This window comes from Musca autumnalis, unplaced genomic scaffold (assembly GCF_047663935.1).
Source record: "Musca autumnalis isolate F117 unplaced genomic scaffold, ASM4766393v1 scaffold_4, whole genome shotgun sequence".
In the NCBI taxonomy this organism is placed as follows: Eukaryota; Metazoa; Arthropoda; class Insecta; order Diptera; family Muscidae; genus Musca; species Musca autumnalis.
Window position 1 is genome coordinate 23783982 of NW_027411977.1, and position 13892 is coordinate 23797873.

Here is a 13892-nt window from a genome sequence, read left to right on the forward strand (position 1 = left end):
TAGAAAGCAATTTAAAGATACCGTTTATGGGTCTCTAACCCACTCTAATATTTAGTCTCATTCATACGTTTTTGTGCCTATATATAGTATAGGATCTATATAAATATGTATGTATGTATGTTTATATATCGTCGTCGTTGAATGTGTAAACTTTGATAAAAATGAATGAGTAGAACGATCCAATGAACGAACGTAAGACTACGACGTCAACAAACAGGAAAAACTACTTCCGTTGCGCGAATATGGTGGCGGTGGTGGTTGATGGTGTTATGTTCAGTGTTATTGCTGATGATATTGTTGCTGTTGCTGTTGTTGTTGCTTTTTTATTTGTAAGCAAATAAATATTTTATTTTCAGTTGTTGATTTCTCGATTCTATCTTTACCCCACCAATCGTGGCCATTGTTGGTTGTGGGGATTTTGGAGAATGGCGGGGGCAACACCGACAACAATTATTTTAAATAGTTTGCTCATTCCAAACTGCGGACGGTATGGAATTACCTTCACGATCAAATGTTCATCATATAAATGTCTGCTAAATATTTCTCGAAAATGCAAATATGGAGGGGGAGGTACACTTAACTATGTCACATTTATAAGAAGATTGAGGAAATATTCATTTGAGCTTTGGCTAAGAGAGAAATTTGTAACAATGTTCGTGGACGACCGATATGTCAGATTTGTAGACGGCAGGATTGTCGAATTTTTAGAAGACCTGAATGTCTTTATAGAGTACCTGAAAGTCGTCTTCTTAGATGTCTTTAGAAAAGACCTGAAAGTCGCTCTTATTGTCGACTTAAAGTGGTCTTTATACGCCACATAAAATTCTTTATAGACGGCCCGAAAGACGTGTTCATAGACACCTAGACTACGCGATAGTTGTCTTTATAGATGACCTGAATGTCGTCTTATAGACGATAAGAATGTCGTCTTATAGACGACTACAATATCGTCTTATAGACGACTCAAATATCGTAACATAGACGAATAGAATGCCGTCTTATAGACGACTACAATATCGTCTTATAGACGAGTACAATATCGCGTAATAGACGACTAGAATGTCGTCTTATAGACGACTAGAATGCCGTCTTATAGACGACTAGATTGCCGTCTTATAGACGACTAGAATGTCGTCTTATAGACGACTAGAATGTCGTCTTATAGACGACTAGAATGTCGTCTTATAGACGATTAGAATGCCGTCTTATAGGCGACTAGAATGTCGTCTTATTGACGACTAGTATGTCGTCTTATTGACGACTGGCATGCCGTCTTATAGACGACTACAATATCGTCTTATAGACGACTACAATATCGTCTTATAGACGACTACAATATCGTCTTATAGACGACTACAATATCGTCTTATAGACGACTACAATATTGTAACATAGACGAATAGAATGTCGTCTTATAGACGACTACAATATCATCTAATAGACGACTAGAATGTCGTCTTATAGACCACCAGAATGTCGAATTATAGACGACTAGAATGCCGATATATAGACGACTAGAATGTCGTCTTATAGACGACTACAATATTGTCTTATAGACGACTACAATATTGTCTTATAGACGACTACAATATCGTAACATAGGCGACTAGAATGTCGTTTTATAGGCGACTAGAATGTCGTCTTATAGACGATTAGAATGTCGTCTTATTGACGACTAGTATGTCGTCTTATAGACGACTAGAATGTCGTCTTATTGACGACTAGTATGTCGTCTTATAGACGACTAGAAAGTCGTCTTATTGACGACTAGTATGTCGTCTTATAGACGACTAGAAAGTCGTCTTATAGACGACTAGAAAGTCGTCTTATAGACGACTAGAAAGTCGTCTTATAGACGACTAGTTAGTCGCCTTATACACGACTAGAATGTCGTCTTATTGACGGCTAGTATGTCGTCTTATAGACGACTAGAAAGTCGTCTTATTGACGACTAGTATGTCGTCTTATAGACGACTAGAAAGTCGTCTTATTGACGACTAGTATGTCGTCTTATAGACGACTAGAAAGTCGTCTTATAGACGACTAGTAAGTCGTCTTATAGACGACTAGTAAGTCGCCTTATAGACGACTAGAAAGTCGTCTTATAGACGACTAGAAAGTCATTTTATAGACGACTAGAAAGTCGTTTTATAGACGACTAGAAAGTCGTCTTATAGACGACTAGAAAGTCGTCTTATAGACGACTAGAAAGTCGTCTTATAGACGACTAGAAAGTCGTCTTATAGACGACTAGAAAGTCGTCTTATAGACGACTAGAAAGTCATCTTATAGACGACTAGAAAGTCGTCTTATAGACGACTAAAAATTCGTCTTATAGACGACTAGAAAGTCGTCTTATAGACCACTAGAAAGTCGTCTTATAGACGACTAGAAAGTCGTCTTATAGACGACTAGAAATTCGTCTTATAGACGACTAGCAATTCGTCTTATAGACGACTAGAAAGTCGTCTTATAGACGACTAGACAGTCGTCTTATAGACGACTAGAAAGTCGTCTTATAGACGACTAGACAGTCGTCTTATAGACGACTAGAAAGTCGTCTTATAGACGACTAGAATGTCGTCTTATAGACGACTAGAAAGTCGTCTTATAGACTACTAGAAAGTCGTCTTATAGACGACTAGAAAGTTGTCTTATAGGCGACTAGAAAACCGTCTTATAGACGACTAAAAATTCGTCTTATAGACGACTAGAAAACCGTCTTATAGACGACTAGAAAGTCGTCTTCATAGACGACACAAAATTCGTCTTTATAGACGACATAAAAGTCGTGTTTATAGACGACTTAAAAGTCGTCTTTATAGACGACATAAAGTCGTGTTTATAGACTCGTCTTTATAGACGACATAAAAGTCGTGTTTATAGACTCGTCTTTATAGACGACATAAAAGTCGTCTTTATAGACGACATAAAAGTCGTCTTTATAGACGACATAAAAGTCGTGTTTATAGACGACTTAAAACTCGTTTTTATAGACGACATAAAAGTCGTGTTTATAGACTTGATAGACGACTTAAATATCGTCTATGAAGACGATATGAAAGCCGTTTTGATAGACGACATAAAAGTCGTCTTGATAGACGACATAAAACTCGTCTTCATAGACAACATGAATTTCGTCTTTATAGACGACACGAAAGTAATCTTTATATACGACCTAAGAGTCGTCTTTATAGACGACACGAAAATCGTATTTTTAGACGACACAAAATTCGTATTTATAGACGACACGAAAGCCATTTTTATAGGCGACATGAAATTCGGCTTTATAGACGACATGAAAGTAGTCTTTGGAGGCGACTGAAAGTCGTATTAATAGACGAACTAAAAGTTGTTCGGCGACATGTAAGTTGTCTTCATGGACGACATTAAGGTCGTCTTTATGACGAGTAGAAAGTCGTCTATATGACGAGTAGAAAGTCGTCTTATAGATGACTAGAATGCCACCTTATAGCGGACAAATGACCACAAGGTCGCTGTCAGACGTCTAAAACGTCGTCGACGACTAAAATATCGTCCTTAGATGACTATAAAGCTTTCTTATAGACGTCTAGAATGCCGTCTTATGGACTGCAAAATGTTGTCTTGTAGACCGCAAGAATGTCGGGGATTGCAGCTTAAGGGAGAAAGTGAACAAATTCACGGGGAATTATCGTTCATGATAACCCCCGTCGTCTTTTTAGGCGGGTAAAATGTCGTCTTATAGAAGACTACAAAGCCGTCTGTATTTTCAAAACATTAACTATGAATAAAATTTTGATCCAGATTTTGTTTATATTATTAACAACTTATTCCCCCAGCTTTAGGTGGGGCCAAAAATTATATGCAGTTTTTGTGCTACTCAACTGATGACTGACAGTAATGTTGTCGGTCTGCCAACACTAGAGAGCGGCTTAGTTAGTGTGTCACAACCCCCATGGGGGTAATCCGTCGTCTATGTGTGGTTTAATGCATGGCCGACTGGCTGGCTCACCAAAAAAACAGACACACAGACCCCGACACACATAAAATAGGTACTTAATTTATGTCACCACCCCCACTGTTGCCAAGAGAGCGTTAGCGAGCTGGTGAATGAATGAATGACTGAATGGATGAGGGAGAATGAATGTATGAATGAATGAATAATGACAATAACTACAAACGACCACGTTGTTTTTGTTTTCATTGAGTCTGTAGTGTCCCAATGCGACCGATATTTGTTGTATAGTTTTTTGTTGTTGTTGTGTATTTAAAGCCAAGAGGCTGTCATTCAGTCTGGTTGGTTGGTTGGTTGGCTGGTCTGACTGATGATTGTTATTATTATGTCAATTATGTAGTTTATCACATTTTGTTGTTGCTGCTTTTGTTTCATTTTTAAGTTGCAATCATTTTTTGAGTCGAACCTATTTTTAACATTTTAATTTTTACTTGAATTCTCTTTTTTAGTATTCCGCTATTCGCATTGGTCCTGTAGTTAAGCGTGATGTAATGAAGGCCTCAACAATGTTGGAACATGAACCACAGTAAGTATTTATTTGGAAAGAGTAAAAAGAGACTGATTTATGATAGGGTATCACAATAGGAACTATTGAAAGTAAATACCTTTCTTGAGCGATTTGAAGGATTTGTTTTCGCAAAAAATGATTTAGAATCTGAAGTCAAGGATATAGAGAAATGTACACTACATTCTTGCTGTAGTCTTTATTGACGAATGTTTGATCCCCTATATGAATAAATTTAAAAACTTCAGGGCTATTGTGCCTAACCATAAATCATTTAACCCTTACATGACTTCTGAGATCTCCGTGATATATACACATCACTATTTTATAGAAGTATCCCAGTTGTTTGCCGGATTTAAGTACTTGGTTTCAGATCAGTGGTGTGATTTTCAGACACAGGCTCTGATAACTACTCTATCACGTCAGGAAAAAATACGGTGTGGCCCGGAACCATACACCTCAATGTACATACATATGCTTGTATTTGTATCGTTTTTTTTTTGTGTTTGGAGCAGCATATACCGGAACGCCTGCTCTGTATTGCCATAAGAACCAATATGGAAGTACCCGGCTTGTCACACCCGAAATGTGCAATATATGCCTGGAGTGGGTGGATCTCAGAGGTTGCTCTGGACTTGTCCATGTCGGTGACTACGATAAGGACTATGTTTCGGCAGTCTGCGTTGACATAGCCCGCAGTCCACCCAACAGCAGCCGCAGCACTTAACACCAGCCCTTTCTGTCCCAATCCGCTAAAATTCATCCTTTTTGCAATTTAATTGCAATGGAGTCGGAAGTAATGTCGAGGAAATAGTGTGCACTAAAGCAAGGTTAACAACAACTGCAGCTTACAGTGCTTTGATGATTACAAAGTACTGAGGAAGGATCGCACCGGAAGTGGAGGTGAGGGACTAGTATTCTAATTGCACCAGTCGGTACAATACAGATCTATCCTCCTTGAGCCTGGCTCTATATTGAACCGTATATGAAATATATGGGGGTAGCAGTCAGGTGTGGAACTGCCGACGTAGAGTTGCTTAACGTATACATCCGCCCGATGAATAACAGTACTCCAGGTTATAGTCGGAACATCTGTCCGCTTTTGGAAGATCATAACCGTCCTCATCACAACTTCTCATGAGCATTAACAGCACAAGTTGTGGCATTCGGTCCTCGGCAATGATCAAAGGGATATAGCGCTGGTTGTTCAGATTAATATCTCTACATTTTGTAGTGTCAATGACGACGTCTCTTCCAGAGTTAGCGGAGAGTGTCATAGTTCGCCAGGCATAACCAGCGTGTCACCTAGTCTGACAAATGACGTCATCTGGCAACCGGTCGTTTCTCTTGAATTAGGCCATCTACCTATTATCCTCTCCATCACCTCTGACATTCATCAATTACGGGAAACCTAATTGGCCTAATGAGTGTGATGAGCTTCGTCGAGCTTACCCCAGTGACCTCAGAGTCAGGGAGCTGACTTGGTAGTTAACTCGTTGGTCGGTGAGCATAAGCGGTACAATGGCTAAATCAACTGAAGAGTTGCATTCTTGGAACCAGAATAAGTGCATTGTGGGTAACGGTTAAATTACTCTCGAAATGTGGGAAGAAGCTAGATAGGACCTCAGACACGTTTGGTGACGTTACGCTGCCTGATCCGCAAAGGTGCGCAAGTTGTTTTAATCGACAGATTGTTGTTGTTGTAGCAGCTTGTACAAGTACATGTATATCTTTATTTTATTGATTCGGCTCTGCCTCCAGCTCGAAATTCAGAAAGGACGCCACCTGAATATGATTATTCCAAAGAGAGAGAGAGAGAGGAGTTAAGTCGCGGAGTTAAGTATGCCATTAATCCTGGCCCAGCAAGATCTAAGTTGTGCCAACACGACTCTCGTTTGCCTTGGCAGCTGTTGTTCTTCCGCTGCCACGGGTGGTGGATGATCTTCGAGGACGATATTCACACTGTAGGCTGCCAGAGCCTCTGCGACCGCATGAGTATGAATGTCTCTTAAACCTGCTTGGTATGCACGTTGATCTAGAGGTTCTCTTTTATATCTTTGGACCTCTCTCTCTAGATCTCTATAATCCTCCCTAACTCGCCTGGGGGGTTCAGGCATATCCACTATATGGTGATTTGGGTGGTCTTGCCTATAGCATCCAAGCAAGTACTGCATCGTCAACATCCTGTTGTGACGACGCACAGGAAGGATCTTTGTCTCCTCATGTAAATGGTCCACTGCAGGCATGAGGTGACACCCTGTAGCTGTTCTCAGGGCAGCATTCTGACAGATTTGTAGTTTATCCCATTGCGTATCACTTACGTTAGCAAACCACGCTGGCGCCGCATAGCTTACCACAGACCGGCCTATCGCGTTGTATGTGGTTAACAAGGTTTCTTTATCTGTACCTCAAGTGCTGCTGGCTAGGGACTTGAGGACCTTGTTCCCGATTCTCAGCTTATCGCAGATAACTGTAGTATGGTGGGACGACTTATACATGTCATCGAATGTGATCCCTAGGACTTTGGGGTAGTTTGTGGTCGGAGTAATTGCACCGTCGACCTGCACATTCAGTGGGAGCTTCATTTGCGCCAGTGTGGCTGTTGACTTAGTGGTGGATCAAGATCAATGAGATAGGCATTGTAGAGCAAACTGGCGGTGCTGGCAAGGAGGAACCAGAGTTACATAATTGGAGCCGGGGTAATATGAAGGCGTGGACCTATACCGACAAATTTCATACCTTAAATACCCCAAATGCCTTTTCGGTGGGTTATTGTGGCCACAACTTTCAAAATATCGAAAATCAGGAGGTACCGTTCTATGGGGGCAATATGAAGGCGTGGACCTATACCAACAAATTTCTGGGGGAAATTTGTATACCCCCAACGAAGGCTAAGTATCAAATTTCAGCCATTTCGGTGTTATAATGAGGCTAAAACCTTTAAAATACCGAAAATCGGGCGGTACCGTTCTATGGAAGGCTATATCAAAACGTGGACCGATATAGCCCATTTGCAATACCAAACATCCTAGGAGTAATAGAAACTTCAATACCAAATGACAAAGCTATATCTTAAAAATTGTGAGCTGTATCTTGATTTCAACAGGCTGACATGGTTATATCGACTTAGAATTTTACCCTGATCAAGAATATATATACTTGCAGAGAAGTTTTACATGGCTGAAATACTCAGAAAATGTCGCCAACATTACTCAGGTGTATTTTGCCACCGTTGAAAATTTGATGTTGCCTGGCCCGGGAATCGAACCCTCGACCTTCTACCACCACGGTGGCACCCCTGACATTTTACTTACTTACTTAGCTGGTCCATTACAGAGCATTTGTTCCATAGACCGAACTAAGAAAAGATCTCCAATTCTCTCTGTTCCGTGCTTCGCTTTTTGGAATACCGCGCCTTGTCATCTCTTCATCCACTTGTTTGCGCCATTTATTCTTTGGCCTGCCAATTCTGCGTGCATCGACATGTAGCTCGAATTTATACGCCTTTTTAGAGGGTTCATCATCGCTCATTCTGATTATATGGCCTAGCCAAGGCAATCGCTGCATCTCGATACGTTTAACAATATTGATGTCGTTGTATAGCAGATACAGCTCGTGGTTCATGCGACGTCGATATTCACCGTCAACGCAGATCGGTCCGTAGATCTTTCGAAGAATTTTTCTCTCAAACACGCCAAGCACTTATCTGCTTGCGCAAGTGCCCAGGCTTCAGAACCATAGATCAGCACGGGTAGTATAAGTGTTTTGTAAAGCGTTATTTTTGTTTGACGGGTTGTGGCTTTGTTTTTGAAGTGCTTACTTAAGCCAAAGTAGCATCTGTTGGCCAATACAATTATTCTTTTTATACCCTCCACCATAGGATGGGGGTATATTAAGTTTGTCACTACGTTTGTAACTACTCGAAATAATCATTGTAGACCCCACAAACTATATATATTCTTGATCAGCGTGCAATTCTACATCGATATAGCCATGTCCGTCCGTCTGTCCGTCTGTCTGTCTGCCCGTCTGTGGAAATCACTCTAGCGTCCGAACGGATTGACGTAGGTGGATGAAATTTTGGGAAAATCTATTATTTGTACATAGGACTTTTGGTATTGAAAGCGGGCTATGTAGGTCCACGCTTTCGTATAGCCCCCATACAAAATGACGCGTCGTCGTTTTATGGAATTTTTAAGATATTTGTCCCATTTTACCACCGAATTGGTTGTAATTTGGTATTTTGTATCTCCAGAGGCCAAAAAACATTCATAACAAAGTTGGTTTATATAGGTCCACGTTTTGGTATAGCCCCCATATAACGCCTCATATAAAGTACGCGTCATTTTAATATGTTTTGAATGTATTAGTCCCATTTGACAACAGAATCGGTTGTACCTTTGTTATTTTGTGTTTCCAGAGGCTAAGAAACATTTCTACCATAAAATGTTTATGTAGGTCCACGTTTTGATATAGCCCCCATAGGACGAGATCTCCTGATTTTCGGTATTTTGAAGGTTGTGGCCACATGGCTGAAATTTGTGGTGGAGGGTATAAAAAGTTCGGCCCGATCGAACTTAACGCTTTTCTTACTTGTTATTTCACAACTGATGTCGTGTCAATCTCAATGGACGCATTGCGCGTCGACACCTTCAACTTGGTCTTCTCGCCGTCTACCGCCAGACCCACTTTAGCAGATTCTTCTTCGTCCTTCATAAAGGTATCGGTTACTTCTTTTACTGATCGTCCCATGATGTCTTTATCATCAGCATAAGCAAGTAACATGTGGCTATTGGTGTAGATTGTGTCACTTCTTTTGACGTTTGCCTCTCGTATAACCTTTTCTAGCAGGATGTTGAAAAGATCACACGAAAGGCTGTCTCCTTGCCGGAAACCTCTTTTGGTACAAAACTCTTCGGAGAGGTTCTTTCCTATTTTAACTAAAGATCTTGTGTCAGTTAGAGTAATTTTACAAAGCCGAATGAGCTTTGCGGGGATACCAAATTCAGACATTGCTTGGAATACCTTTGAACGTAGCGGACTGTCGAAGGCTGCTTTATAATCGACAAAAAGGTGGTAGGTGTCGATCTGCATCACTTGGGTCTTCGCCAGGATTTGCCGCAGGGTGGACTTGCCAGGTCTAAAGCAATGCGGCCCAATTATCTCGTTGACCATAGGCTTTAGTCGTTCGCACAATATCCCTGACACTATCTTATAGGCAATAGGGGGAAGACTTATCCCCCGCCCCTATAGTTGGAGCTTTCAGTCTTATCTCCTTTCTTGTGGACGGGACACAGGATTCTCAGGGTCCAATCGACGGGTTCGCGTTCTTCCTGCCAGATGGTTCTAACTAGCTGATGCATACACCTTATCAGCGCGGTTTTAAACAGCTCGGCTGGTAAGCCATCGGCTTCTGCTGCTTTATTATTCTTCAGTCGGTTGGTTGCTGTTTTTACCTCATCTTGGCCGAGTGGTATACATTCTATACCATATTCTGGGATTGGATCTGTGGTATCATCGTCTTCGCTACTATTGGATACCAGCAGATTGGAGAAATTTTCCTTCCATATCCTGAGCACGCTATCTGTATCTATTACATTGCTGGTCTCTACAGGAGGATGTGCCTGTACCAAAGCCATCTGCTTGATGTTTCACTCTTTGGTAGAATTTTCGGACTTCATTCTGGCTCCTGTACATTTTTCTCTTTTTCTTGCGGAAAAGACTTCTTTTTCTTTCTTCTCTCGTGCGCTACGCGTTGCTACTGACTGTAATGTAGCTCTATATGCCGCATTTTTCTTCGGTAGCAGCACGACACTCCTGGTCATACCATGAATTCCTTTGTGGAGGTCTCTGGTATCCAAGTATGGATTTTGCGGCTGTTTGCATGGAGTGGGCAATATGTTGCCATTGTGTTGTTATGTTATCGGGACAAGGAGTGCTCTCATTAAGCAATTGGGCTAGTTGAGTGGAATATTCTGTGGTTATCTGTTGTGTTTGCAGCCTATCGATGTCCAACTTCACTGTGCAGACTGAATTTCCCGACTGTTGGGCCAAAGATATTCTCCTTTCCAATTTTGGCATTAAAATCGCCTAGTATAATTATAATGTCATGGACAGGGCAACGGTCATAAGTTTCTTCTAAGCGATCGTAAAATATATCTTTGGTCTGTTCGTCCTTGTCTTCAGTGGGAGCATGAGCGCAAATAAAGCTAAGGCTGAAGAATTTTGCTTTTAATCGAATTGCAGCGAGTCTTTCATTCACTGGGGTGAAGCTGGAGACCAGATGTTTTAACCTCCGACCAACTACAAATCTGCAACCAAACTCATGCTTTATGTCATGGCAGCTATAATACAGTGTGTCTCCTTTAGGTGTTGTTGTGACGTCTTTTCCGTTCCATGTACTTTTCAAGTACATCTGCCAATGCGTAAACTGCACCTTCCCTATAAAGAGTGCGAAAATTCCAGGTGCAGATTCGCAGATCATGGTCCTTAAAACGTTTGCGGGTGTCGTCAACTTTAGAGGGTTTTTTTCTTCTCTTTAGTTTTTTCATAGTAGGCTGCTTTTTCTAGGGGAGGGTTACTAACCCGGCGCCCAATCCCAAGTTTTTAACGTTTTTATGGGTGAACGCGCGGTACATGTTAGCTTACTACCTTTAACAGGTGTTAAAGGCAGCTCCCCAGGTGACACCACGGGGAGGTCAGTGTCCACTTGAGATGAGAGAGGGACCAAGATAAATCCTGGACTTTGCCATGTTAAAGTCGGTCAGGACCGTTTCTTGGTGTCTTCCATCCCCCACCTCACCCCTGACATTTTAGTCCACATAAAAGAAGACCTTCTGTCCTTAAAGATTCTTGTTTAGTCCCTGTGTGTGGGTAGCATATAAATGCTCATTTTGAGGTGACTATAAAGGCTCCTTTCGGGGGAAAACTACAAATACTCCTTTCTAGGGAGCAATAAATACTCTTTTTCTGAAGGCTCTTTTCGTGGATCTATAAAGCCTCATTTCAAGGATCCTATAAATGTCTCTTTCGGTGAGTATATAAAAGCTTCTTCTGATGAGTCCATAAATGTTCCCTTTGATAATCCCATAAAAGCTCCATTGGAGGATTCTACGAAGGTTCCTTTCGAGATACCTATAAACACCACCCCCTACGAAGACTCTTTTTATGGGGCCTATAAATTCTCCTGGCGGCCTATTCTGTAACTTTTTAACAACTTTACTCATTGTTTGTTTTGTAGTTGTTACAAAAACAAAAGAACTTTTAAAAACTTTTCAATTACAGTATAGGCCTACAGAACTACCAAGACTAACATAACGTAAATACGATTTTCTGGTAGTTCTAAAAATCATCTTTTCCGTTTGCATCCCTTCCATTAACCCCACTTATTTCAATCTGAATTTTCATTTGCCCAAAAACTTATTATTTCAAAAGGTTAAACAATAATTAACTCCAAAGATCATGATCTCCGTTGTCAACTTTGCCCCCGAAGCCATGGTTCCCATTATTGTCATGACTAATTAAAGGCAGGCAGACAAAGAACCAAAGTTGGAAGGGCTCTTAGAAGAGGAACAAATGCGCGAGTGTCCACAAGAATGAGTTGCTTATATTTGGATTGTGGTGATTGGTAATTATGCATTCACTTTGATTTTTACATACACACACACACACTTTGAATGGCAAGTTACCCTTGCTTATTGCACTCTGGCTGGATGGCTGGTAAATGAGTGGATGGTGGCGACGACGACGGTCAACTGTAATGGAGATAATTCGAATGATATTGAATATCCGATGTTGAATAAATTAATAGCCACCATTAACATCATCCGCAGAATATTTCTTCTTATGAACTAAAACAAGGAATGACGGCGGCGGCAGCAGGCAGCAATGAGTGAGTAACGATCGTCGTGGTCACATTACAATGATGATCATGATCGCCATCGTCATCATCATTATTAGAATGATTGTGAGTAAATCTGATTACCCTAGGTAGGACTGATTTAAACTGGACTACTTGTGTGCGTTAAAAAAACCAACAACAACGGATGGACGTAAAAAGAGAAACATGGAAAGGAAAACAAAACTTAATTATGTGAATGAAGACTCAAATTCATCTGTCTGTCTGTCCATTCCACTTTGAAGGAAATGTATGTATGAATGAATGAATTCACAGTGCGATGAGAAGGAAGGAACGCGAATTGCTGTTTTCTGCTGGTCGTTCCTTATTTTTTGTTGCTGTTCTTAACTTTGAAATTGACTGCTGATTCCGGCACATGCAACATTTTTGTTGTTGTTTTTTTTTCCTTTTTTTGCTGAAATGGAATTTTCTTGTCTTATTATAACTATTATCTTCAACGTCATTATCATCATCATCACAGGAATACGCTCATGATGAGCGACATTATTACTATTCTCGTATTAGTGTCTTGACTTGCTGAACGTTGTTCGAAAATCGCTAGTTTCCTGTTTGAAATGGTACTAGGGGAGAGACTACAAACATTGGATTTTAAAGTCACAAGCAGTGATGCCAGATTTGCCGATTTATCGGCATTTTGCCGATTTTTAGTCCAAAAAAATAGAAATGCCGATTTGCGCATTTTTACCCCTAAAATGCCGATTTTTAGTTAAGGCAACTTGTTCACATAAAATTTCCATTTTGTATGAAAATTGTGGTTGCTAAACTAATTTGGTACAATAACAAAGACAACTATTTGCTATTTTTTAACATTTTATAAAAACAGTTTGAATTTTCTTGATTACCATAACGTGTACTTCAGTATATACGTCAAGGAAATTGTTCAAAAAACGAAATTGTCGAAAAGTGGGTTAGTGGAAATAATTAAAAACTGCACAAACTTTTACATTGAACTTTGTGGTCAGATTTTGAAGTGGTTTAATTTTGAAAATAAATGTAAGTGCCTAGCTTCAATAAATCAAAGTTTTATAATAAATGGCACACAAGATTCATTTTTCGACATTATAAAGGAATACGAATGCTTTATAAACATAAACGAAAAGCAAGAATCAAATTTCAAAAATTTGTTTAAAGATAAAAACGTAGATTTGCTAGAATTTTGGAAAACAATGTGTGAATTAATTGGCCTGTTCCTTTACTTTTGAAAATGGTAAAACCGGCAAAATTAGTAAAAGTTGTAAACTGCTCTCATATGAATTGTATTGTGTCAGAAGTAAAGGAACGCTTTTCGATTAAAAAGTGGTAAAACTTGAAGATTCTTGAACGTGAAGGAACAGAGCTAATATGTGCAAATTCTGAATCATTATTTCCTATTTTGTCCAAATTTATTAAACATGTTTTAGTCTTGCCACATTCTTCAGCAAATGTGGAAAGAGTTTCTAGCCAAGTAAATTTAAATAAAAACAAGTGCCGAG

General features: G+C 40.1%; 1 protein-coding gene across 1 annotated transcript in view; it reads left to right on the forward strand.

Annotated features, from left to right (window-relative positions):
* Positions 1-13892, forward strand: part of eIF5B (eukaryotic translation initiation factor 5B) — a 124415-nt gene that overhangs the window by 50313 nt on the left and 60210 nt on the right. The window contains exon 6 of the mRNA XM_073984815.1: positions 4447-4523. Coding sequence (XP_073840916.1) covers positions 4447-4523 — 77 coding nt within the window. The remainder of the gene's footprint in view (positions 1-4446; positions 4524-13892) is intronic.